This window comes from Scyliorhinus canicula, chromosome 2 (genome assembly GCF_902713615.1).
Source record: "Scyliorhinus canicula chromosome 2, sScyCan1.1, whole genome shotgun sequence".
Taxonomy (NCBI): Eukaryota; Metazoa; Chordata; class Chondrichthyes; order Carcharhiniformes; family Scyliorhinidae; genus Scyliorhinus; species Scyliorhinus canicula.
The window spans coordinates 85,250,281-85,278,177 of record NC_052147.1 but is presented as its reverse complement, the minus strand read 5'-3'; the positions used below and the strand labels follow the sequence as shown (position 1 = coordinate 85,278,177).

General features: G+C 50.3%; 1 protein-coding gene across 7 annotated transcripts in view; it reads right to left on the bottom strand.

The window, feature by feature from the left end:
* paplna (papilin a, proteoglycan-like sulfated glycoprotein) overlaps window positions 1–27,897 on the bottom strand; it is a 324,761-nt gene that overhangs the window by 143,967 nt on the left and 152,897 nt on the right. For all 7 annotated transcript variants that reach the window (XM_038781804.1, XM_038781766.1, XM_038781791.1 and 4 more), the window contains 5 exons: window positions 11,659–11,761; window positions 9,519–9,649; window positions 7,225–7,348; window positions 7,043–7,123; window positions 1,624–1,796 (listed from right to left, as the gene is read on the bottom strand). In XM_038781804.1, the coding sequence (XP_038637732.1) occupies window positions 1,624–1,796; window positions 7,043–7,123; window positions 7,225–7,348; window positions 9,519–9,649; window positions 11,659–11,761 (612 nt within the window). The remainder of the gene's footprint in view (window positions 1–1,623; window positions 1,797–7,042; window positions 7,124–7,224; window positions 7,349–9,518; window positions 9,650–11,658; window positions 11,762–27,897) is intronic.

Here is a 27,897-nt window from a genome sequence, read left to right as displayed (position 1 = left end):
CCAGATGATGGGAGGGGGTAAGCCAGATAGGGGAGAATAAACTGGGGAGGGGAACAAGCCAGACAAGGGGGATAAACCGGACAGAGGGGACATACTGGAGAGGGAGAGAAGCCGGGATGATAAACCATCTCTGTGTTCTCCCACCATCCAGGGTGGGGTGGTTACACTGATATCCCCTCCTCCATCAGATCCAAACTCTGGCCAACTAGAAGTTGGACAGTGATACATACTCAGTGATACATAATCCTGATACATACCAAAAACTGACCTGATTAACACTACACCCCTGTATGCTTCACCCGATGCCGGTGTTTATGTAGTTACATTGTGTACCTTATGGTGCCCTATTATGTATTTATTTTATTTTATTTTATTTTTATGTACTTAATGATCTGTTGAGCTGCTCGCAGAAATATACTTTTCACTGTACCTCGGTACACGTGACAATAAACAAAATCCAAATCCAAACAGACCATTCAGCCTAACCAGTGTGTGCCTGTCTCTCCCCTAATTGTTCACCCTGCCAGTCCCACCTCTCTACCCCTCACATTCTCCACCCCCCCCCCCCCCACCACACCCCCCCCCACCCCCCCCCCCCCCCCCCCCCCCAGGTGCTCCACAAGCAACCCCCAAGCCCTCTCACAAACACCCCAGGCGCTCTAACCCCAGGCCATCCACCCTCCCACCCCAGGTCCTCTGCACCAGATCCTCCACTTTCAGACTCTCCATCCTCCAGACTCCATGCCCTCTGCTCCCTGGGCCCTCCACTCCCAAGCCCTCCACTCCCAGACTCCCACTCCGTGGCCCTCTGCTCCTGCCTGTTCATTCTGCTGCCTTAGTCTCTCTCAATCCTAACCTTACCTGTGATCACTACTATTAAGTTGGTGCCCTGCTCGCACTTGTTCTCTCAGTTCTAGTTCATTACCCGATACAAGCTCCAGCAGTGATTCCTTTCTTGTTGGACTTCTTAAATACAGAGTGAGTCCTGCATACACTGAAAAATTTTAAAAGTCCACAGAAAATCTACTGGAACCAAGAACAAAGAAAAGTACAGCACAGGAACAGGCCCTCCGGCCCTCCAAGCCTGTACCTAACAAGCTGCCCGTCTAACCTAAAACCTTCTACACTTCTGAGGTCCGTATCCCTCTTTTCCCATCCTATTCATTTATTTGTCAAGATGCCCCTTAAACATCACTATTGCCCCTGCTTCCACCACCTCCTCCGACAACGAGTTCCAGGCACCACTATCCTCTGCATAAAAAACTTCCCACACATCTCCTCTAAACTTTGCTCCTCACACCTTAAACCTTTGTCCCCTAGTAATTGATACTGGGAAAAAGCTTCTGACTCTCCAGGAGAATATTTGGGCCATTGTGTTTGCGATGATCAAAACTCAAATCCTTTTCCTCCTTTCACTACATTTTCCTGTCAGTTTATCTGGGTCTAACTTTCCCATGATTATTACTCTATGCCTGCAACATAACTTGCAAAATTTCCACTCTCTATTTGATGGTCAATAGTATATCCTTATTATGGTCATCAATCCCTTCTCATCTTTTAAATTAATCCAAATTGGTTCTGTTTCTTTCTTACTTCTAGTAATGAGTCTATATTGACACTCACCTCCAATATCAAGGGTTCAGAGGTCGGCCCTCGACCATGAAGGACCTCTGAGGCCAGGTCACCCTCCGATCCCCTTTCATAGTGAATGACAGTGTTGGCAATGTATAGAGCCCTGCTGAAGTCGATGGTCCAATGACCGTTCAGATAATACTCACCTCTCACATTCTTGATTGCTGCAAAGATTCAACAGAAATAATGAGTATATTAGCATAGAACATAGAACACTACAGCGCAGTACGGGCCCTTCGGCCCTCGATGTTGCGCCGACCTGTGAAACCATCTGAAGCCTATCTGACCATAGAGCATAGAACATATTAAAATGATCAATGGTTACAATAAAGGAATGGTGGTCATCTATGAAGGAACCATGGTGTGAATCAAATGCTATGTGTAAATTAGACGTAGTGTGAATGGGAACAAATCGTAGTGTAAATCAGAAGCAATCTTTACAAAAGCTGGACCACTTCAAAAGGAATTAAGTGCTGTCAGTTTATAGTTGACCACTTCAAAATCACTCAAACGTGAAGGGAGGTGATTGGAAAGCATTTAATTCTGTTTGAAGTGGCCCAGAAGCTGTCAATGAAAGCTTCATGTTTATAAACATTGCAGTTAGACAACTTTAGAGTTACTCAACTGTGAAGAAAGATAAATGGAACAATGCTGACAGCTGGGGTGTGTGCAAGTGTCAATCATAGCAGTAAAATCAATATCAAAGCAAAATCATACAATCCCTACAGTGCAAGAGGCAGTGAGGTACTTGAGCCCGTGCCTCCACCCTATCCCCATAATGAATGGCTTGGAGATCAAAGATCTGAGGGGGTTTAAACCCAGCTGACTGCTTTTTTCTTTCTAGGAACTGACATGTGCTGCTTCCGGTGTCTGAGCCAGCAGGTGTTTTGTCCAGGTGAGTGGAAAACTGTGATTTTTTTTACTGCCTCTGTCTGGACTGCTCTCTAGCTTCCAGGCAGGGTCTCTCTTCTGTGGGGTTTCCTGAGAGGGGTCTCTCTTCTGGGTGGGGTACCTTTATCTCGGGGGTCTCTATGGGGTTCTCTTTATTTCGTGGGTGTCTGGGGGGACTGAATTGCAATGTGGGGGGAGGTGGTGGGCAGCCACAGACCTTGCTATTTGGCTGCCCGCTCAAAATGGCGGCCCAATAGCGGGATTCCCTTAGGAATACTTCGCAATCCTTGCCATGCAGAAATTTGCATGGCTAAGGATTGGGAAGCGCTTCCTGATTTGCACTCCCAGCATGAGTGCAAATCAGGTGCAATTCAGATCCAGCGGGAGAACATAATCTCCCAAAAGGAGAATTTAGCCCGCATGTTTTAGAATACAACTTTTAATTTCAGGAATTAAAGTTGTAACTGTAAAAAAATGAGGCTTTTGATTGAGAAACTGATAAACAACCCTGAACTAAATGCAATTCAAACAAACTCCGAGATTATTTTTTTTTAAAGATTGGGCTCATGTTGATCTAAGAGGTGAGAGATAGCAATTCTGGAAAAGAGAAATATAAAACTGAAAGATTTGCTCGAGCTGCAGCTAGTGCAAGAACTATACAATGGTCCTCACAGAGTTTTGTGACAAAAAGTAGTCAACAGACATACCTTGGAAAGTTGTAGGAAAGTGGAATCATAGAATTCCAACAGTGGAGAAGGAGGCCATTCACCATCGAGTCTGCACCGACACTTCCAAGAGCACCCTACTTAGGCCCAATCACTTGCCCTATCTCTGTAACCCTTCCAACCCTTGGACACTGAGGAGCAATTTAGCATGGCCAATCCTCCTAACTTGTACATCTTTGGACCGTGGGAGGAAACCGGTACACCTGGAGGAATCCCACACAGACACGGGGTGAACGAACAAACTCCACACAATCACCTGAGGTTGGAATCGAACCCGGGTCTCTGGTGCTGTGAGGTAGCAGTGCTAATCACTGTGGCACCGTGCCACCCATGCCATCAGTAGTTGGATATCTGCTGACAACATGAACAAGGAGCTGAGGCATCCGCAGTAGTGAGGCCAATAAAGTTAGAATTAGGTGGAAGTTCGCATAGCCAAAGCTGACAGAAGGACCTACATAGATTTTTACCTCAGAGAAACAGCTGGACTACTAAGGAAAATTAAAGTAAATTCCAGAGCGCTTTTCGGTTGGTCTCAAGAAACATGAATGAACCTTAAAGATTTTGTAAATTAAAGGAATTCTTGGGGAAGCAAAATTAGAACTGAATTTATGACATATGTCTTGCCAGACCATAGTATTAAGTGCTTACTTTGTGTAATTATTTTTGATATGCAGTAACATTTGTTTTCGTTTACAAAAATGTGAACTCTGGCCGTGTAGTTCTGTCAGTTAAGTGATGAGTGTTTTGATTTCTGCCTTATTAGTTCTTTAAAAAAAAATAAACTTATAGACCCAATTATTTTTTCCAATTAAGGGGCAATTTAGCATGGCCAATCCACCTGCCCTGCACATCTTTTTAGGTTGTGGGGGTGTGGCCCACGCATTCACGGGGAGAATGTGTAAACTCCACACGGACAGTGGCCCAGGGCCGGGATCAAACCTGAGTCCTTAGCGCCGTGAAGCAGCAGTGCTAACCACTGTGCCACCGATGTTAGCAGTTCTTAGCAGATTGTAACAGTACCACCCCTCTGACAGGGCAGCTCTCTCTCATATTGATAGTGCAGCAGCCCCTCAATACTGTCCCTTTGACAAAGCAGCACATCCTCAATACTGCCCCTTTGGCAATGCTGTATATCCTCAAAACTGCCCCTTTGGCAATGCTGTATATCCTCAATACTTTCCCTTTAGCAATGCTGTATATCCTCAATACTACCCCTTTAGCAATGCTGTACATCCTCAATACTGCCCCTTTTGCAATGCTGTACATCCTCAATACTGCCCCTTTTGCAATGCTGTACATCCTCAATACTACCCCTTTAGCAATGCTGTACATCCTCAATACTGCCCCTTTTGCAATGCTGTACATCCTCAATACTACCCCTTTAGCAATGCTGTATATCCTCAATACTGCCCCTTTAGCAATGCTGTATATCCTCAATACTGCCCCTTTAGCAATGCTGTATATCCTCAATACTACCCCTTTAGCAATGCTGTATATCCTCAATACTACCCCTTTAGCAATGCTGTATATCCTCAATACTGCCCCTCTGGCAATGCTGTATATCCTCAATACTGCCCCTTTAGCAATGCTGTATATCCTCAATACTGCCCCATTAGCAATGCTGTACATCCTCAATACTGCCTCTTTGGCAATGCTGTAGATCCTCAATACTGCCCCTTTAGCAATGCTGTAGTTCCTCAATACTGCCCCTTTAGCAATGCTGTATATCCTCAATACTGCCCCTTTAGCAATGCTGTATATCCTCAATACTGCCCCTTTGGCAATGCTGTAGTTCCTCAATACTGCCCCTTTAGCAATGCTGTATATCCTCAATACTGCCCCTTTGGCAATGCTGTATATCCTCAACGCTGCCCCTTTGGCAATGCTTTTCACAGTAACTTCATTGAAGCCTACTCGTGACAATTAGCGATTTTCATTTCAGTTCATTTCATGCTGTATTTCCTCAATACTGACCCTTTAGCAATGCTGTATTTCCTCAATACTGTCCGTCTGACAGTGCAGCCACATCGTCTGATAGTACAGCACTTTCTCAATTTTGCCCCTTTGACAATTCTGTACTTCCTCAATACTGTCACTTTGACAATGCAGCAACTTTCTCAATGCCGTCCCTTTGACAATGCTATAACTTCCTCAATACTGCCCCTCTGACAGTGCTGCAGTTCCTCAGGACTGCCTCTTTGACAGTGCAGTACTTCCACAAAATACCTTCTTGACAATGCAGTATTTCCTCAATACTGTCCCTCTGACCTCCCTTGGAGGTTGATATGGTGAGTGGTGTGACTTGGATCCTGATTCTGTGACAGGGTGGAGGTGAGAGAGGAGTGATATGAGTGCTGGGCCCGGGAGCAGTGAGGTTGGGGTGAATGTTATTGCCTCCTGATGACATAAAACAGGTGGCTAGCCTGCCACTTTCCCACCCACTCTTGGCCTGTTCCTCAGAAAGACAATGGCAGGCAGTCTTTCATTGTGTGTTGCGTACCCTGGTAGCTGCTTTCCAACAATGTTATAGCAATGGTTCCTGTACCGGCTGAGGGAATTCATGAGAGCTCCACCTTCTCGACCTTGCCCCTCACCTGAGGTGTGGTGATCCTCAGGATAAATCAGCACCAGTCAGCTCTCCCCCTCAAAAGGGGGAAAGTAGCCTGTGGTCATCTGGGACTATGGCAACTTTACTTCACTTTTACAACAAAGGTAATATACACATTTCAATCTCAACATTGATCATTGGGGATCACTAGGGATCTAACAGCAAACCTAGATTTGGCCCAACTGTTTACATATTTTGTGGAATTCTCTGACCATGGGCTGAGTGCAAAGAACCAATGCACAGCAAGAAAATTCCCAGAGGTACACATTGCTACGTGAGGAATGTGATGGAGCTTCTTGATCTTTGAAGCTTTTGTAAACATTATAAGTCATTTAACAAATATGGTGGGCGAAATTCTCCCCCCCCCACGACGGGTGGGAGAATAGCGGGAGGGCCTTCCCGACTTTTTTGACGCCCTCCCGCTATTCTCCCCCCCCCCCCGCCGAAATCCCGACACGAATCGCTGCCGCCGTTTTTTTACGGCCGGCAGCGATTCACAGCTGTTAGAAGGGCCGAAGTCCCAGCCCTTTACGACCTTTTTACGAACGGCAAACACACCTGGTCCTGCCATTCGTAAAAACGTCGTGACCACCTGGAAAAAAATAACCATGGCACCGATTGGCACGGCAGTACCACGGCCGTGCCAAGGGTGCCATGGGCCCGCGATCGGTGCCCACCGATCGCGGGCAGCGGGCCCGATGCCCGCGCACTATTTGTCCTTCCGCCGCCCCGCAGTATCAATACGCGGGGCGGCTGAGGGGCAACCCGGACCGCGCATGCGCGGGTTTCGCGCAAAAACGCGATGACGTCACCCGCGCATGCGCGGGTGGAGTCTTCCCACCTGCGCATGCGCGGCTGACGTCATATGACGCGTCAGCCGGCGCTAAGTCCGACAAGCGGGCTTAACGATTTTCGTTAAGCCCGACTTGTCGGGGCCTCCGACGTCGGGCTGCTAGCCCCGACGGGGGACCAGAAACGGTCCCCCGTCGGGAAGGGGCGCGATGCCGTAAAACCCGCCCGGGTTTTACGGCAGTTTGACGATTTCTCCCGTTTTGGGAGAATTTCGCCCGGTGTACCCTTAATGACTCAGTTAATAATGACACAGACCAAGGTGTGACTGGGCAAGAAAACTCCACTCACACATTTTTTTAAAATCACAAATGAAGAAAGAAAGTGAAGGATTTACCGAGGAAATTCCGTGTGGGTAATACTTCTCGGATCCTGATACTCGTGGCCCCAATGGGAATGATGTGAATTTGATTGTAACCTGTAATTAGAGTGTGGATGTTTGGTGATTCAGCAAATCTCTGACATTCACATCCAGACAAAGCATGACAACAAAAGTAACAATAGAACCCAGAACTGCACCTATTGGTAAATCAACAACACTGAATGTCCCTTTGACTTCATAACAGCTGCTCCCATCGCCTCCACATTCCAGACATTTATCTTCAACTTGTGAGGATTCCAGTGTATTGTCACAACCAACAGTCTAGAATCAAGTAAAAATAAATAAGTTACTGGAATTCACAGAATCATTCTTTTTTTTAACATTATATTTATTGAGGTTTTACATTTTATCAAACAATGCAACATAATCACAGGAATGATTCAGCACCTCAAGGAAAAGTAAAGACTCAACATACATGAATACAGAGGGGGTCAGGAGAACAGCAGTGCAGCAGTCCTGGGTTCAATTCCGGCCTCGGGTGACTGTGTGGCATTTTCACTTTCTCCCCGTGTCTGCCTGGGTTTTCTCTGGGTGCTCCGGTTTCGTCCCACAGTCCGAAGATGTGCAGGTTAGGTGGATTGGCCATGCTAAATTGCCCATAGTGTCTAAAATGTTAAGTGAGGTTATTGAATTACGGGGATAGGGTGGAGGCATGGGCTTAACGAAGGTACTCTCTCCGAGAGCCGGTGCAGACCCGATGGGCCAAATGGCCACCTTCTGTCCTGTAAATTCCATGATTCTAGTTCAGGATAGATTTTCCGCGCCATGTTCAGGTGTGCACCAAGATATATCTCCCTCAAATCCAACAGAACCAGAGGCACCAGTGATCACCGCAACCTCCTCTCCTCAGATACCAGACCCATCTGCACCCATGCAGGAACCAATCACAAGATTCTTTTATACCCATCCGTTAAAAAAATAAAAGAAAATTTATGAGAAACCCAGCTCTAAAAGGATGTTACATATATTTATATATATACTATATACACAACACAACATAACCCCAAACGCCTGCCCAGTGCAGAACGAACATCATTTCATTAAATTACAGAGAGAACCAGCAGTTATATATTCAGATTATGCTCAGTGCAGTCAACACTTCCCAGCAAAAGGAATGTGGAACTACCACAGTAATTCACAGGATAACAAAGGGTCCGGACCCAACCCTGAGTCTATTTTCCGCAGTGCACACCCACCATCGTTGGGGAAAACATACTACTCAATCAAATAAGAAGTAACCCAAACACTAGCAGGGGGCGGCAATAGGATATTGGCAGGACTTGGCTCAACCCCAGGCCCCTGTGCACAGAAGAATCCTCTCTGTCCCCTAATTAGTGCCTTCCAGAATGGACATCCCAAGCTCCTGGGGGCAACAGGATACCAACCACAGCACCAGACCTGACCTACCCCAGTGTATTGACACACAGGAAACAGTACCCTTAGGACTACCAGCACATCCCAAAACATGTACCCCTAGCCAGTCCAGCACCTCCTCAACCACACCCAAAGCAGTGCACCTCTCCCACGCTACTCTCCGGCAGTCCCAGCCGGAGCGAGTGGCCAATGCTGGATTCTCCTCCACCCAACGCTGGTAGCGGAGAATCCAGCCCCACATCTTCAATCACTGGTCTGCACTGGCTTACGTACCTGCCCCCATGCACTGGAGGGGTTACTAACACACATCACTATCCCAGTGGATATGGAAGAGGGTTTGGTAGCTTTCAACAAAGGTTCACTCCTAATCTTTCTCTTGGGGAAGGAATGAGCGAGTGTGTATGTCTGGAGTATTGCATGAATAATAACACTGTCTGTGTGTCTGTGCCATGTATGTGGCATGTGTGGGTGCGTTTGGCATTGTGTGTGTGGTTATATTTGTCTGCATGTGTGGTGTATGCAGTGTGTGCATGGTGTGTGTGTTGTCTGGTAAGTGTGGTGTGCATGTGTGGTGTGTATGGTCTGGTGTGCACGTGTATGTAGTGTGAGTGCAGTATAAGAGTGGTGTATGTGTGTGGTCTGTGTGCATGTGTGTGCAGGTGTGGTGTTTGGATGTGGTTGTATGGTGTTTGTGTGTGTGTGGTTGTGCGCATGGCAATTGTGTGTGTATGGTGTGTGGTCTGATTGTGGTGTGAGAGTGGTGTGTGTGTGTATGTGTGCCTGGTGTTGGGTGTCGGTGCCTGTGTGTGTGCATGGTGATTGAATGTGTGTGCGCGGTGTGGTGTGCGGTGTGGTGTGTGTGCATAGTGTGTGTGCATGTGACAGTCACTTTTTCTATAAATATCGCTCATTGTCTCCAAGTGGTTTGACATGTAAAGGTGTCCTAGGCAGAGCCCCCCTCCCGAGCTGGTTGTAGACTGTAGCTGATGTGGGGAGATGAAGGTGCTCCTTGAGGCCTCTGCTCCTTTACTCTTCCTCAGTCAATGAGTGAACTCACCTTGCAGACACCGTCTATGCAGATATTGCGGCTTCCAGGTTCACACAGTGTCCCATCCTTAACCGCTTCTTTATGGCGATAATAAAAGTTTTCACCTTGGGGAATGCAGTTCAGCTCACACTTATTTGAAGCTGTAGGAAAATGGAGATTTTGTTGTTACCATCTAATTACTTCACTCTCTCCATAAAAGCCATTGGCACTAGCAGCCCCCTCTATTCACCATTCTGCAACTCAACCCACCCCATCACAAAGTCTATCTAGTCCATTTGACCTTCTGCAAGGCAAGGATATAAACTGTTGTTGGTTTTCTGAGAATGTAACAATATGGAAAAGGGCCATTTGGTCCATCGTGTCTATGCTGCCTCGAAGGGAGAGCTATACAATTATTTCCACTCGCCTGCTCCCACTCCCTGCTTTTCCCATTAAATATTTATCTAAGTGGAGGGCAGCACGGTGGCGCAGTGGGTTCACACTGCTGCCTCACGGCGCTGAGGTCCCAGGTTCGATCCCGGCTCTGGGTCACTGTCCGTGTGGAGTTTGCACATTCTCCCCATGTTTGCGTGGGTTTCACCCCCACAACCTAAAAGATGTGCAGGGAAGGTGGATTGGATCCACTAAATTGCCCCTTAATTGAAAAAAAAATGAATTGGGTACTCTAAAATTAAAAATATATATATTTATCTATGTTATAATTGAATCTGATTCCACCACCCTTTCAGGCAGTGCATTCCAGATTGCTGTTTGAAAATCATTGTCCTTATCTCCCTCTCTGGTCATTTTGCCAATTATCCTAAATCTATGTCCCTAGGAAACCGATGCCCCTGCCAGTGGAAACAGTTTTCATAATTTTGAACACCTCCATTAAATCTCTCCATAACACAAGAGGAAGGAAATGCAATCCTGTCTGAAACATTCGTTAGGAAGGAAACAAATCAAGTAGAGATAATGGAACGGCCAGTGTTCATCTGAAGGCAGAACAAAAACATGCATTTAGTGTTTTTCACAAATTCAGGACATTTCTCGGTGCTTCACAGGCAGCACAGTGGTTAGCACTGCTTCCTCACAGTGCCAGGGATCCAGGTTCAATTCCGGCCTTGGATGACTGTCTGTTCTCCCTGTGTCTGTGTGGGTTTCCTCCAGGTGCTTGGGCTTCCTCCCAGAGTCCAAAGATGTGCAGGTTAGGTGGATTGGCCATGATCAGTGTGGAGGGTTATGGGGATAGGGTGGGGGATTGGGCCTAGGTGAAGTGTTCTTTCGGAAGGTCGGTGCGGGCTTGATGGGCCAAATGACCTTCTTCTGCACTGTAGGGATCCCAGGATTTACAACCTATGAAGTATTTTTCTGAAGTGTAGCCGTTGTTATAAAGTAGGAAGCACGGCAGCCAAGTTGAGCACAGCAAGATCCCCCAAACAGCACGATGATGATGATCAACTAATCCCTTTCACTGGGGTTGATAGGGGGATAATATATTGGCCAGGACACCAGGGAGAATCCCCTGCTCTTTGAATAGTGCCATGGGGTATTTTATACCAGCTGGAAGAGACAACAAGGCATCAGTTTAAACTTGCATGCAAGAAAGCACATCATTGTGAGTGGACCAGTTTTGTCTCCAACATTGGGGCAGCAGGGTAGCATGGTGGTTAGCATAAATGCTTCACAGCTCCAGGGTTCCAGGTTCGATTCCCGGCTGGGTCACTGTCTGTGTGGAGTCTGCACGTCCTCCCCCTGTGTGCGTGGGTTTCCTCCGGGTGCTCCGGTTTCCTCCCACAGTCCAAAGATGTGCGGGTTAGGTGGATTGGCCATGCTAAATTGCCCGTAGTGTCCTAATAAAAGTAAGGTTAAGGGGGGGGGTTGTTGGGTTACGGGTATAGGGTGGATACGTGGGTTTGAGATGGGTGATCATGGCTCGGCGCAACATTGAGGGCCGAAGGGCCTGTTCTGTGCTGTACTGTTCTATGTTCTATGTTCTATGTCTGAACAAGGATATCAACAATAAACTGGAGGCATGATGAAGTGCCTCGGAAAGTCTGCTGGTTCGGGGTGGGTTGAGGAATAGCTGCAGACATTGGTTAGCCAAGGCCAAGCCTTAAGAAGCAAATGAACACAAATTTTCTGAATACATTTCTTGAGACCTGTTTACCTCCATAATAAGGCAGCCATTTATATCTCTTCCCCTGAAAATCAGTTCCATCAAACGCAGAACACTGTTCTTCTCTGAAATCTCTCGAACCCTCGGGACAGTCCTGTTGAAAGACCAAACCAGCACAGTTCACTAATGTTATGTGGTGAGGAATTAATACCACTGTAGGGCAATCAGAGGACAAGTTAGTGTGAGGGAGATGGAAAATGTCCCACTTTCACTGCTCACTGGCAGTGAGTCATGCATTGACAGTCAGAGAAAGCTCTCACACCTTCCCATTTCTCCCTATTCCCCAGAGGCTGAGAATTCTGCAGAGAGTAACTCACCTCCTGACTCCCCAAAGCCTGTCCACCATCTACAATTCACAATTCCACTTGCTTGGATGAGTGCAGCTCCAACAACATTGACAAAGCTTGACTATCCAGGATAAAGCAGCCTACTTGATTGGCACCCCATCCACAAACACTCACTCCCTGCACCACCAACACACAATGGCATCAGTGCATACTATTTACAAGATGCACTGCAGAAACTCACAAAGACTCCTTCGGCATCACCTTCCAAACCCCCAACCTCTATCATCTAGAGACTCTAAAGACTCTATCATCTAGGAGGACAAGAGCAGCAGATGCATGGGAACACCACCACCTGCAGATCCCCCTTCCAAGTAACACACCAGCCTGACTTGGAAATGTATTGCCGTTCCTTCACTCCTTCTGGAAACCCCTTCCTAACAGCACAGTGGGTGTACGTACACCTCATGGACTGCAGCGGTTCAAGAAAGCGGCTCACCATCCTTTTGTCAGGCACATTTAGGGTGGGCAATAAATGGTGGTCCATCTAGCAACGTCCACACCTTGGAAAGGAATCAAAAAAACACAGGTAGATTAGATGATGATTTAGCTCCTGGTTTTGATTTGGTCAAGGAGATTCACTTTGTGCCTAAATTTAATGAAGTAGCAGTTGAAAGGTATTTTGCCTCAATCAGTGAAATTGCCACAAGGGACGTGGATCATTTTTTACAAAGTGTTTTAGCAGGAACGGCACTGGATATCTATTCAAGCCTATTGGAAGCAAATTTGTAAATTATTATACTGTTAAAACTGTGGCACTTAGTGCATATGAGCTGATCCCAGAAGCTTTAATTTTTTTAAAGTCTGAGGAAATCTGAAGGAAAGATAGAATCAAACATTTGTAGAATTTGTGAGGGAAAAGTAAATGATTTTTGACCATCGGTATTGTTCAATGAAAATTGAACAGAGTTTGAAAGTGTGAGGGAGACGCTATTATGAAGGAATTTAAAAATAGCATTCCAGCAGGAATTGGAATACACCAAAGGACTGTAAAGTTTCTAATGTAAAGGAAGTCATTCTGGCTGGTAGCTATGATTTATCAAGCAGAAACCTTGGTGGCAGCAAACATTGCTTATAAACCCACGCGGCGGCTGGAAAGATTGAGCAACTGGTAATGAGCGTGGAGGAGATAACAAAATTGAAGAGGCAGGTGCTCAGCAAGGTGACCAAGAAGTATTGCAGAAGATAGGAAGAGAACAGCATGTCCCCATTGTCATCAATTTGGACATATAAAAGCAGATTGTTGAAAGCTGAAATCAAAACCTCAGTAAGGTTGGTAATTTTTTATATTAGGGAATGATATTGCGTGGGTTATGTTTTTGCCAACTCCTGGACAGTATCAGCAGAGGTGCCTAATGAGTCTCAAATTAGGTCAGAAGAGGGTTAAAGACATCTGGCATTGAATTAAAAGTACCTGACAGTGTTGAGGCACAAAATGCAGCAGCAGAAATGCAGGGAAAATGGACAAATTAAAAAGGTCATTACAAATTCCCAACGAGATTGGGATGTTATTCGCAACAGGCGTGAAATACTCAAGTGTTGGAGCATAAAATGAAGGTCCAAAACAAAGAAGTTATCAACATTGCTCAAAAAGAAATTACCCTCTGTGTTTGTCTGTCTTGTGTGTGTGTGTGTGTGTGTGTGTGTACGGGGTGGGGGCGAGTTAAAGAGGGGAGAGGTTAGGAATTAGATAGTAGTTTACCAGTTGCATTTGCTGCCTATTCACTCAAAGGTATTGTTATTAATAAAATTAATTGGGGACTTCAAGTGGCGGCCATGTGTGGGTAGGTCGCGTTTTCGGAAGCTCCTGCCGTTAACGGACCAAAGGGGCCTTTCAAGGAGCTTTGACGGCCCCTTTTCGGCAGGCAAACGGCACTAAAAGGCTCCCCACTGTAGTTTAAGGAGGGGACCAGGAGCAGGACGGCCAAACAAACGAGCAACGAGAAGCGGCAAGAACGGGCGTGGGAACAGAAAATGGCGGCCGGCTTGGATCAGGCAGCGTGGACCCAGTGGTCGAGGGAACAGCAGGAGTTCCTTAGAAGTTGCTTTGCTGACCTGAAAACGGAGGTTCTGGCTCCAATGAAGGCCTCAATGGAGAAAATGGTTGAGACCCAGAAAATGCAGGAGAAGGTGATCAAGGAGATTGAGAAAAAGGTCTCGGATAATGAAGGCGAGAAATTGGGCCTGGCCGTCAGGGTGGAGGCCCACGGCGCCCTACATGAGAGGTGGCAGGAGAGACTGGAAGATCTTGAAAACAGGTCCAGGAGACAAAACCTGCGCATTCTGGGCAACCTGAGGGTGCGGAGGGATCGGACCCGAGCGCATTCGTGACCACGTTACTGGGGACCCTGATGGGGTCAGGACCATTCTCTCGGCCTCTGGAACTGGATGGGGCACACAGAGTCCTTGCAAAGAAGCCCAAAACGAATGAACCACCGAGGGCCATGGTGGTACAGTTCCACCGCTTATCGGATATGGAACGAGTCCTACGATGGGCTAAAAAAGAGCGGAGCAGCAGGTGGGAGAACGTGCCAAGGGTGCCATGGGCCCGCGATCGGTGGGCACCGATCGCGGGCAGCGGGTCCGATACCCGCGCACTCTTTGTCCCTCCGCCGCCCCGCTGTATCACTTCGCGGGGCGGCTGAGGGGCATCCCGGCCCGCGCATGCGCGGGTTTCACGCAAATGCGCGATGATGTCATCCGCGCATGCGTGGCTGACGTCACATGACGCGTCAGCCGGCGCAAACTCTGGCAAGCGGGCTTAACGAAATTCGTTAAGCCCGCAATGCCGGAGTTCACGGCTGCGGCGTACTAGCCCCGACCGGGGACCAGAATCGGTTCCCGGTCGGGGAGAGGGGGGCTGGCGTCAAACCCGCCCGGATTTGACGCCAGCCTTACGATTTCTCCCCCTCTGGGAGAATCGCGCCCCAGAGGAGTAGCAATCCTGGTCAGCAAAGGGGTGGTTTTGAGGCAGGGAACATTGTAGCTGACAAGGGGGACAGATACATAATGGTTAGCGGGAAGCTGCAGGGGACTCAGGTGGTTCAAATGAACGTTTAAGCCCCGAACTGGGATGACGTGGAATTTATGAGACACACGCTGGGTAAAATTCTGGACTTAGACTCACACAATCTGATTATGGCGGGGGGGGGGGGGGGGGGGGGGGGGTGGTGTGACTTTAACACAGTTATAGATCCTGTACTGGACCGGTCAAACCCCAGGTCGGGGAAGTGACCAGCTGCGGCTAAAGAACTGAGGGGATTCATGGAACAGGTGGGGGGCGTAGACCCATGGAGATTCGCCCGACTTAGGGCGAAGGAGTTCTTACTTTTCCCATGTCCACAAGGTTTACTCCCGTATAGATTTCTTTGTGATGAGCAGGGCGCTAAACCCTAAAGTGGAAGGGACAGAATATTCGGCTATTGCAGTCTCCAATCATGCTCCACACTGGGTGGATATGCATCCTGGGGTGGAGAGAGGTCAGCCCCCACTGTGGAGGCTAGATGTGGGACTGCTAGCAGACGATGAGGTTTGTGGGCGGATAAGGAGGAACATTAAAATCTACCTGGAAACTAATGATACGGGGGAGGTAGTGGCGTCCACGATGTGGGAGGCCCTGAAGGCAGTTATCAGAGGGGAGTTGATCTCTATCAGATCCCATAGAGAGAAGAAAGAAAGAGCGGAGGGAGAAAGGCTAGTCGGGGAGATACTCGGAGTAGACGCGGAGACCCACGAGACGGGGCTACTGAAAGAGCGCCGGATATGCAGGCGGAATTTGACCTGCTGACCACGGGGAAGGCGGGAGCACAGCTGAGGAAGGCCAAAGGGGCTGTCTACGAGTACGGGGAGAAAGCGAGTAGAATGCTGGCGCACCAACTTCGCAAGAGGGAGGCGGCCAGGGAAATTGGGGAAATACAGGATAAAGAGGGCAACACGGTCATTGACCCAGAGGGGGTGAACAAAGTTTTTAGGGTGTTCTACGGTAAATTGTATGAGTCAGAGCCCCCACCGGGAGGGGAGGGTTGAAGCAATTCAAGGACCAACTGAGGTTTCCAAAGGTGGAAGAGGATCTGGTGGAGGGACTGGGGGTGATAGAGCTGGAGGAGATGGTAAAGGGGCTAGGGAAAATGCAGTCGGGCAGGGCCCGGGGCCGGATGGCTACCCTGTAGCATTCTACAAGAAATTTTCAGAACTACTGTGCCCACTCCTATTAAGGACTCTTAATGAGGCCAAAGAAAGAGGGACCCTCCCCCCAACAATGTCACAGGCTTCGATCTCACTCATCCTCAAATGAGAGAAAGACCCGCTACAATGTGGGTTTTATAGACCGATATCGCTCCTGAACGTAGACGTCAAATTGCTGGTCAAGATATTGGCTGCGAGAATCGAGGACTGTGTCCCTGGGGTGATAGGGGAGAATCAGACAGGCTTCGTCAAGGGCAGGCAATTGCTTCATCAGTTTTAAGTCGTCTAGATCTTATGTATGCTTCCTTTTTTATCTTAGCTAGTCTCACAATTCCACCCGTCATCCATGGTTCCCTAATCTTGCCATTTCTATCATTTTCACAGGGACATGTCTGTCCTGCACTCTAATCAACCTTTCCTTAAAAGACTCCCACATTTCAAATACAGTAGTCCCCCTTTATAACGCGGGTGTTGGGGTCCAAGACCCCAACCCGCGTTGTATCCGAGCCGCGGATATCCATGATGGGGGTTTTCAAATTTATTTAAAATCTATGCTAGCGCTTTCCATTGTGAGTCTACGGGGGGCGGGAGGAGAAGTCAGACCCCCGTAGACTCACAATGGGAAGCGCTAGCATAGATTTTTAAATAAATTTAAAACCCCCATCGTGCATCCAATTAAAATTTCATCGGCCGGCTCACTTTGATCCGGAGAGGGAAGCTGCTCTCCACTGAAATCAGCCGGCCCGCTGAAATTGACACTGCCCGCTGCTCTCTCCCTCCAATCCAACTTTTAAGTTTTAATGTTTCTGATTGGAGGGAGGAGAGCAGCCGGCAGTGTCAATTTCTTTTTTTTTTCCTCCGGCTTGCCCCCTCTCCCCCCACTCCTCCGGCTCGCCCCCCTCCCCACACCCCTCCGGCTCGCCCCCCTCTCCCTCCCACATCCCTCCAACTAGACCCCTCTCCCCCCACACCCTCCGGCTTCGCCCCCTCTCCCCCCACACCCTCCGGTTTCGCCCCCTCTCCCCCCCAACACCCTCCGACTCGCCCCCTCTCCCCCCCCCCCCAACACCCTCCGACTCGCCCCCTCTCCCCCCCCAACACCCTCCAGCTCGCCCCCTCCCCCCCCACACCCTCCGGCTCGCCCCCTCTCCCCCCACATCCTCCGGCTCGCCCCCTCCCCACACCCTCCGGTTCGCCCCCTCTCCCCCCACATCCTCCAACTAGACCCCTCTCCCCCCCCACACCCTCCGGCTCGCCCCCTCTCCCTCCCAACACCCTCCGGCTCGCCCCCCTCTCTCCCCCACACCTTCCCGGCTCGCCCCTTCTCCCCCCACACCCTCCGGCTCGCCCCTCTCCCCCCACATCCTCCGGCTCGGCCCCACCCCACACCCTCCGGCTAGCCCCCTCCCCACACCCTCCGGCTCGCCCCCTCTCCCCCCAGATCCTCCAACTAGACCCCTCTCCCCCCCCACACCCTCCGGCTCGCCCCCCTTCTCCCTCCACAACCCTCGGCTCGCCCCCTCTCCCCCCCACACCCTCCGGCTCGCCACACCTGTCCCCCCACGCCCTCCGGCTCGCCCCTCCCCACACCCTCCGGCTCGCCCCCCTCCCCCCCCCCCTCTCCTCCCCCCGTCCCCCACACACCCGCAGGGCACCCCTCTCTCCCCCAACACCCGCAGGGCCCCTCCTCTCTCCCCCCAACACCCGCAGGTCCACCCTCTCTCCACCACACCCCCAGGGGGGTCTCCCCCACACCCACAGGGGGGTCTCCCCCACACCCACAGGGGGTCTCCCCCACACCCGCTCCCCCCAACACCCGCCCGCCCACACCCGCCTCCCCCCCCAACCCCGCAGGGCCCCCCTCTCTCCCGCATACACCCGCAGGGCCCCCTCCGTCTGACTCTCCCGCAACACCGCCAGGGCCCCCCTCTCTCCCGCATACCCGCAGGGCACCCCCTCTCTCCCTGCTAACACCCGCAGGGGCCCCCCCTCTCTCCCCGCAACAGCCGCAGGGACCACCCTCTCTCCCCGCAGCACCCGCAGGGTCCCCCTCCTCTCCCGCAACAGCCGCAGGGCCCCCCTCTCTCCCGCAGCACCCGCAGGGCCCCCTCTCTCCTCATCCCCGGCAACACCCGGAGGGTCCCCCCCTCTCTCCCGCAACAACACCCGCAGGGGTTGTCTCCCCCACACCCACCACACTCCCGCTCCCCCCCAACACCACCCGCCAGCCCCCCACACCCGCTCCCCCCAACACCCGCAGGGGCCTCCTCATCTCCGCCCCCAACCACCTGCAGTGCCCCCCTCTCTCCCACACCCACAGGGGGTCTCCCCCACACCCACAGGGGGGTCTCCCCCACCACCCGCCCCCCCTCCTCTCCCCCCAACACCCGCCCCCCTCCTCTCCCCCCCAACTTCTCCCCCCCTCCTCTCCCCCCCACACCCGCCCCCCTCCTCTCCCCCCCAACACCCGCCCCCCTCCTCTCCCCCCCAACACCCGCCCCCCTCCTCTCCCTCCCTCTTCTCCCCCCCCAACACCCGCCCCCCCTCTTCTCCCCCCCCAACACCCGCCCCCCCCCCCCTCGGCAGTGTCAATTTCAGCGGCCGGCTGATTGTTTCAGTGAGAGAGCAGCTTCCCTCTCCGGATCAAAGTGAGCCGGCCGCTGAAATTGACACTGCCCGCTGCTCTCTCCCTCCAATCCAACTTTTAAGTTTTAATGTTTCTGATTGGAGGGAGAGAGCAGCCGGCAGTGTCAATTTCAGCGGCCGGCTCACTTTGATCCAGAGAGGGAAGCTGCTCTCACTGAAATAATCAGCCGGCCGCTGAAATTGACACAACTGACAGTTGGGGTCCATAAGCCTCCCCGCGGTATATCGCGAACCGCGGTATTGCGGAGCGCGGTATAACGGGGGACTACTGTATGGATTTACCCTTAAACAATCCACATTCCCTAGCTCCTGCCGAATTTTGTTATACTCAGCCTTTCCCCAATTTAGCACTCTTCCTTTAGGAACACTCTCGTCTTTGTCCATGAGTATTCTAAAACTTACGGAATTGTGATCGCTATTCTCAAAGTAATCACCAACTGAAACTTCAATCGCCTGGCCGGGATCTTTCCCCAATGCCAGGTCCAGTATGGCCCCTTACCGAGTTGGACTATTTACATACTGCTCTAAAATACTTTCCTGGATGCTCCTTACAAATTCTGCTCCATCTACGCCTCCAACACTACACGAGTCCCATTCAATGTTGGGGAAGTTAAAATCTCCCATCACGACCTCCCTATTGCTCCTACATTTTTCTATAATCTGTCTACATATTTGTACCTCTACTTCAGGGAAGCCAGGGAAGAGATTGCTGAGCCTTTGGCTTTGATTTTTAGGTCATCATTGGCTACAGGAATAGTGCCAGAGGACTGGAGGATAGCAAATGTGGTCCCTTTGTTCAAGAAGGGGAGTAGAGATAACCCCGGTAACTATAGGCCGGTGAGCCTAACGTCTGTGGTGGGTAAAGTCTTGGAGAGGATTATAAAAGATACGATTTATAATCATCTAGATAGGAATAATATGATTAGGGATAGTCAGCATAGTTTTGTGAAGGGTAGGTCATGCCTCACAAACCTTATCGAGTTCTTTGAGAAGGTGACTGAACAGGTAGACGAGGGTAGAGCAGTTGATGTGGTGTATATGGATTTCAGTAAAGCGTTTGATAAGGTTCCCCACGGTCGGCTATTGCAGAAAATACGGAGGCTGGGGATTGAGGGTGATTTAGAGATGTGGATCAGAAATTGGCTAGTTGAAAGAAGACAGAGAGTGGTAGTTGATGGGAAATGTTCAGAATGGAGTTCAGTTACGAGTGGCGTACCACAAGGATCTGTTCTGGGGCCGTTGCTGTTTGTCATTTTTATAAATGACCTAGAGGAGGGGCGCAGAAGGATGGGTGAGTAAATTTGCAGACGACACTAAAGTCGGTGGAGTTGTAGACAGTGCGGAAGGATGTTGCAGGTTACAGAGGGACATAGATAAGCTGCAGAGCTGGGCTGAGAGGTGGCAAATGGCTAATGGTAAAATTCTTGGTAGTGTGGATGAGCAGAGGGATCTCGGTGTCCATGAACATAGATCCCTGAAAGTTGCCACCCAGGTTGATAGGGTTGTGAAGAAGGCCTATGGTGTGTTGGCCTTTATTGGTAGAGGGATTGAGTTCCGGAGCCATGAGGTCATGTTGCAGTTGTACAAAACTCTAGTACGGCCGCATTTGGAGTATTGCGTACAGTTCTGGTCGCCTCATTATAGGAAGGACGTGGAAGCTTTGGAACGGGTGCAGAGGAGATTTACCAGGATGTTGCCTGGTATGGAGGGAAAATCTTATGAGGAAAGGCTGATGGACTTGAGGTTGTTTTCGTTAGAGAGACGAAGGTTAAGAGGTGACTTAATAGAGGCATACAAAATGATCAGAGGGTTAGATAGGGTGGACAGCGAGAGCCTTCTCCCGCGGATGGGGGTGGCTAGCACGAGGGGACATAGCCTTAAATTGAGGGGTAATAGATATAGGACAGAGGTCAGAGGTGGGTTTTTTACGCAAAGAGTGGTGAGGCCGTGGAATGCCCTACCTGCAACAGTAGTGAACTCGCCAACATTGAGGGCATTTAAAAGTTTATTGGACAGGCATATGGATGATAAGGGCATAGTGTAGGTTAGATGGCCTATAGTTTTTTTTTCCATGTCGGTGCAACATCGAGGGCCGAAGGGCCTGTACTGCGCTGTATCGTTCTATGTTCTATGTTCACGCTCGCTTTTGTTAGGCCTGCAGTAAAGTTCCAACAATGTTACTGCACCCTTGCTATTTCTTAGCTCTACCCATATTGCCTCAGTAAGAAGTCTTACAACACCAGGTTAAAGTCCAACAGGTTTGTTTCAAACACTAGCTTTCAGAGCACTGCTCCTTCCTCAGGTGAATCAAAGTCAGCATTCACCTTAGGAAGGAGCATTGTTCCGAAAGCTAGTGTTTGAAACAAACCTGTTGGACTTTAACCTGCTGTTGTAAGACTTCTTACTGTGCTCACCCCAGTCCAACGCCAGCATCTCCACGTCATATTGCCTCAGTGCTCGAATCCTCCAAAGTGCCCTCCTTAATCACAGCTGTGATATCATCTCTAACCAGTAATGCAACTCCTCCACCCCTTTTACCTCCCTCTCTCTCCCGCCTGAAGCATCATACTCCCAGGTACTAATCCAAGCCCTAACTTCATCTGCCTTACCTGCTACACTTCTCGCATTAAAACAAATGCACCTCAAACCACTAGTCCCTTTGTGTTCATCATCTCTTCCCTGTCTACTCTTCCCCTTAGTCACAATGAGTTTATTATCTAGTACCTTACTGGCTTTAGTTGCTGCCTCTTTACTGACCTCTAACTTCCTAATCTGGTTCCCAACCCCTACCACATTAGTTTAAAACCTCCCCAACAGTGTTAGCAAAAGCACCCCATATGACATTGGTTCCAGTCCTGCCCAGGTGTAGACCATCCGATTTGTAATGGTCCCACCGTCCCCAGAACCGGTTCCAATGTCCCAAAAATCTGAACCCCTCCCTCCTGCACCAACTCTCAAGCACGTGTTCATTCTGACTATTCTTGAATTTCTACTCTGACTGTCTCGTGGCACTGGTAGCAATCCTGAGATTACTACCTTTGAGGTCCTAACTCCCTATATTCTGATTGTAGGACCTCATCCCCTTTTTTACCTATATCATTGGTGCCTATATGCACCACGACAACCGGCTGTTCACCCTCCCCCTTCAGTATGTCCTGCAGCCGATCTGAGACATCCCTGACCCGTGCACCCGGGAGGCAACATACCATTCGGAGTCTCGTTTTCAACCACAGAAATGCCTGTCTACTCCCCTTACGATTGAATCCTCTATGACTATAGCCCTGCCAGTCTTTTTCCCGCCCTTCTGTGCAGCAGAGCCAGCCACGGTGCCATGTGCCTGGCTACTACTGCCTTCCCCTGGTGAGTCATCTCCCCCAACAGTATCCAAAACAGTATACCTGTTTTGGAGAGAGATGACCGCAGGGGACACCTGCACTGCCTCCCTGTTCTTTATCTGCCTTTTGGTCACCCATTCCATGTATCCCTCACCAATTCTAATCTGCGGTGTGACCAACTCACTAAACGTGCTATCCACGACCACCTCAGCATCACAGATGCTCCAAAGTGAGTCCATCCGCAGCTCCAGAGCCGTCATGCGATCTAACAGGAAATTATTCATCTGATTTCCCATAACAAAGGGAAGGTTTGGGAATTGAAGCTAATTAGTTTAAATTTCTATCTGAGACATCCTGGGTAAGTTACGTGGCCGTGGAGTTAGATTACAGAAAGATATTTATTCTCTTTTCTTCTTCTTTTCCAATTAAGGGGAAATTTAGCGTGGCCGATCCAACTACTGCTGCACGGTAGCATGGTGGTTAGCATAAATGCTTCACAGCTCCAGGGTCCCAGGATCGATTCCCGACTGGGTCACTGTCTGTGCGGAGTCTGCACGTCCTCCCCGTGTGTGCGTGGGTTTCCTCTAGGTGCTCCGGTTTCCTCCCACAGTCCAAAGATGTGCGGGTTAGGTGGATTGGCCATGCTAAATTGCCCGTAGTGTCCTAAAAAAAAGTAAGGTTAAGGGGGGGGGGGAGGGCGAGGGCGAGGGGGAGTGGGAGGGGGAGGGGGAGGGGTTGTTGGGTTACGGGTATAGGGTGGATACGTGGGTTTGAGTAGGGTGATCATTGTTCGGCACAACATCGAGGGCCGAAGGGCCTGTTCTGTGCTGTACTGTTCTATGTTCTATGTTCTATCTTTGGGTTATGGGGGTGAGACCCACGTAATTACGGATCGAACCCGGGTCCTTGATGTCATGAGGCAGCAGTGCTAACCACTGCCCCACCCTGTTGCCCTTATTTCTTCTTTTTTTGCTATAGAGCTGTGTAATTTCTCACAGAGGCGATCAGATGAAGTCTGGGAGCAACTTTCAGGCAAACAAAGAGAGAATCTATCAGGACCTGTAGATCAGGAACCAAGGTGCTTCCTGGATCAAAGTCACTACAGCAAAAAAGCACAGATGCCCATGCTTAAGCTGAGGTGTCCATATGGTGAAGGGGTGTTAGAGGGCTGTTGAGTCAGATGATTGTGGAAGAACTCAAATAAACAAATTATGTGCGCACATAGATGTAAAGGGATATGATATAGTTGGGATTACGGAGACATGGCTCCAAGATGACCAAGGATGGGAACTAAACACTGAGGGCTATTCAGTTTTTAAGAAGGACATACGGAAAGGAAAAGGTGGTGGAGCGTTATAACTTGCCTACTTACTATTGGCTGGGGACTAATGACAATCCCACAATCCTGTGGGAGTATGAGCTTCCCCAATGAGGGTGGTGGAGAAATCATTAGCAGACTCCCTGCATAAATAAAGCTGGCCAGTTTGGAACCAGCAGAGAGAGAGGAGTTAGCTGCAAGGGAAGTTGCTGCTGTTGTATATATATATGTTATTATAAATAAATGTTATTTCTTTGTATCCTGAAAACTCGTGCTGGATTCTTCGTGGCCCTCACAAAACTGGCGTCGAGGGTTAAAGTGAATAGCTGTCTACACTGCTGACGCCACCTCCCTGGATGTTTGTTGGATACAGGTTGGAAGTTGTTTTCTATTACACCATGCCTCTGTATGGACGTTTGGGTGTTTTTGATGCTGCGCTGGAAAGCTGGAACCAGTACGCACAACGGATGCGTTACTATTTCCGGGCAAACAATATCACCGAAAACGAGCGCCAGGTGGTCATATTGCTCACCGCCTGCGGCCCGCACACGTTTGGGGTGATTAGGAGCCTTACATACCCAGCTGCACCGGACAGCAAAACATTTGATGAACTTGTGAACTTAGTGGGGCAACATTTTAACCCAACCCCATCCACAATAGTCCAACGTTACCGGTTTAATACTGCTGAGAGGACCCCAGGAGAATCCCTTGCTGACTTTCTATCCAGGCTACGCAGGATTGCGGAGTACTGTGACTATGGTGAGACCTTATCAGAAATGTTACGCGACCGTTTGGTTTGCGGTATTAACAATGCGGCCACCCAGAGAAAGTTGTTAGCCGAGCCAACATTGACTTTTCAGCAGGCCATTCAAATAGTATTGTCCCGAGAGAGCGCAGAACGAGGAGTGCAGGTGCTACAGGGAGTGGAGGTGCATGCCTTGGGGCGCAACCCCTTCCATCCAAAAGCGTCCCCCTGCGCCCCTGCGGTACCTTGGGCAAGGCGACGTCCAGATCGACGCCAGAGGCCGTCGGACATTCCTCCCCGAAGGGAGCCTTCTCCAGAACCAATGGATGAGGAACTATGTCCGTGTCAGACTTGTAGGCGCCGACCCCGTCGCGGACGCCGGTCTTGGGGGTGCCAGAGGCGCCGTCGTTCTGACCGAAACTGGGGCCAGCCCAGGGGCCGTACCTTTCATTTGGATGAACCTGCGGCGACTACTCCCGAGGACGTGGAGACGGAGGACGACTGCCTGCAGCTGCATTGTGTGGCAGCTCCCCGTGTGGCCCCCATTAAAGTGACAGTACGGGTCAATGGTCACCCGCTTGAGCTGGAGTTGGACACTGGCGCAGCGGTCTCCGTGATTGCCCAGAGGGCATTCGACCGCATCAAGCAGGGTATACAGACCCTTTTATTAACCGACACACAGGCCAGGTTGGCCACCTACACGGGGGAACCATTGGACATTGCAGGAACTACGATGACCCCTGTTGTTTATGGATGCCAGGAGGGGCGTTTCCCACTTATCGTGGTGCGCGGCCATGGGCCCAGCCTGTTGGGTCGGGACTGGTTGCGCCATTTGTGGTTGCAGTGGGAGCACATCCGCCAAACAGTTTCTGGAGGGTTGACTGAGGTGCTAGGATGATACCCAGATGTATTCCAGCCCGGTTTGGGGAAAATAAAAGGGGCTGTAGTTCGTATCCAAGTCGAACCAGGAGCCACACCGCGCTATTTCCGGGCGCGCCCGGTGCCTTATGCCTTGCTCGAGAAGGTAGAAGGGGACCTCACTCGTTTGGAGACTTTGGGTATCATCAGGCCCGTCCGTTTCACCGACTGGGCAGCACCAATTGTACCTGTAATGAAGCCAGATGCCACAGTTCGCTTGTGCGGCGACTATAAACTTCCAGTGAATACGGCTTCCCGAAATGAAATGAATGAAAATCGCTTATTGTCACGAGTAGGCTTCAATGAAGTTACTGTGAAAAGCCCCTAGTCGCCACATTCCGGCGCCTGTCCGGGGAGGCTGGTACGGGAATCGACTCGACCGATACCCAATGCCTCACATAGAGGACCTCTACGCGAAGCTTGCAGGCGGACTCTCATTCACTAAATTAGATATGAGTCACGCCTACCTGCAGTTCGAGCTGGACCCTGCCTCCCGGCCATATGTAACGATTAATACACACCGGGGCCTGTATGAATTTCCACGTTTGCCCTTTGGAGTATCCTCTGCCTGCGCTATTTTTCAACGCGTTGTGGAGGGCATTTTGAGGTTCACCTAGTGTTGCTGTCTACCTGAATGACGTTTTGATCACAGGGACGTCGGAGCAGGAACATCTGGAAAATTTGGAGGCTGTCCTTCGACGCTTTACGGAGGCTGGAGTCCGTTTACATCGCACAAAGTTTGTTTTTCAGGCAAAGTAAGTAGTCTACCTGGGTTATCGGGTGGACCGCGAAGGTCTGCGCCCTGTTGCAGAGAAGGTGCTCGCGATTCAACAGGCCCCCGCCCCGACTGACACTTTGCATCTTCGTTCGGTTCCCGGCCTCGTAAACTATTACGGAAAGTTCCTCCCCAATCTGGCAACTACGCTGGCCCCGTTGCACCTTCTGCTAAAGAAGAATTACACCTGGGTTTGGGGTCAGCCGCAAGAAACCGCTTTCCAGCGGGTAAAACAACAATTGTCGTCATCTGGGTTACTAACCCACTATGATCCTGGAAAGCCTTTGCTCGTCACGTGATGCATCCCCATATGGTATTGGGGCTGTCTTGTCCCACAAGATGGAGAACGGGGCCAAGCGGCCAATAGCTTTTGCCTCCCGCACACTGACTGCAGCGGAAAAGAAGTACGTGCAGATCGAGAAGGAGGGCCTGGCAGTGGTCTTTGCGGTGAAACGTTTCCACCGGTACGTATATGGCCGCCACATCACTATTGTGACTGATCATAAGCCTCTCCTGGTACTTTTCAGAGAGGATAAGCCAATACCGGCCATTGCTTTCGTACGGATCCAGCGCTGGGCTTTGTTGCTCGCTGCATATGAGTATTCTCTGGAGTACAAACTAGGAACCCAGATAGGGAATGCCGACGCACTGAGCTGATTGCCTTTATCGATCGGCCCCATGTCGAGCCCCACGGCCAGTGAGGTGGTTGCAACCCTAAATTTTGTGGACACCTTGCCTGTCACGGCATCACAGATCCGTGAGTGGACCCAGACGGAGCCAGTCCTGTCAAAGGTTCGGCACATAGTCCTGTATGGTGGGCAGCATAGACAGCTCCCAGGCGAGTTGCGGGCATTTTCCTCCAAGCTGTCCGAATTCAGCGTGGAAGACGGCATCCTTTTGTGGGGGACGCGTGTGATTATCCCGGAAAAAGGACAGGAGCTATACTGAGAGACTTGCACAATGGGCATCCAGGTGTGACCAAAATGAAAATGTTGGCCCGGAGTTATGTCTGGTGGCCAGGCCTCGACACCGACATTGAGAAGGTGGCCCAAAACTGCTCCATTTGCCAGGAGCATCAGAAGCTACCGCCGGCTGCGCCCCTACATCTCTGGGAATGGCCAGGGCGGCCTTGGGCGCGCTTGCATGCTGATTTCGCCGGCATTTTTCAAGGATCCATGTTCCTGCTATTAATCGATGCCGAGTCTAAATGGCTAGAGGTGCATAAGATGGGAGGCACAACGTCCTGCGCAACAATCGAGAAGATGCGTTTGTCTTTCAGTACGCATGGCCTCCCCGAGGTGCTGGTCACGGACAATGGCACTCCGTTCACAAGTGAGGAGTTTGCGAGGTTCATGAAGATGAACAGCATACCACATCTGCACTGCCCCTTACCACCCGGCTTCAAATGGGTTGGCGGAGCGCGCAGTGCAGACATTCAAACGAGGCCTCAAGAAGCAGTCTTCCGGGTTGATGGACACGAGACTGGCTCGTTTTTTGTTTTCATATAGGACCACCCCCATGCGGTGACTGGGGTAGCTCTCGCAGAACTCCTAGCCGGAGACTTCGCACCCACCTTAGCATTGTTTTCCCGGACATTGGCGCAAAAGTACGCCGCACACAAGAACAGCAGGGACATGGTTTTTCTCGGCATCGGCCGATTCGGCAGTTTACGCCCGGTGACCCAGTGTTCGTTCGGAATTTTGCTGGTGGTGCCCAGTGGGTCCCTGGCGTAATCTTTCGCCAAAGCGCCAAAGTCTCTTACCAGGTGCAAGCCCAGGGTCGTCTCCAGCACAAACATGTAGACCATGTTCGGTCCAGAAGACTATCACTTCCAAAGATTCCCCGCCCCAGGAGCTCATTTCTACAGTCACAGAGACCAGACACAATGGAAAGTATTCCTCACAATCTTCCTCTGGTGCCTCACTCAAAGCCTGCGCAGGTCGTGACAGAACCGCGTGGAGATC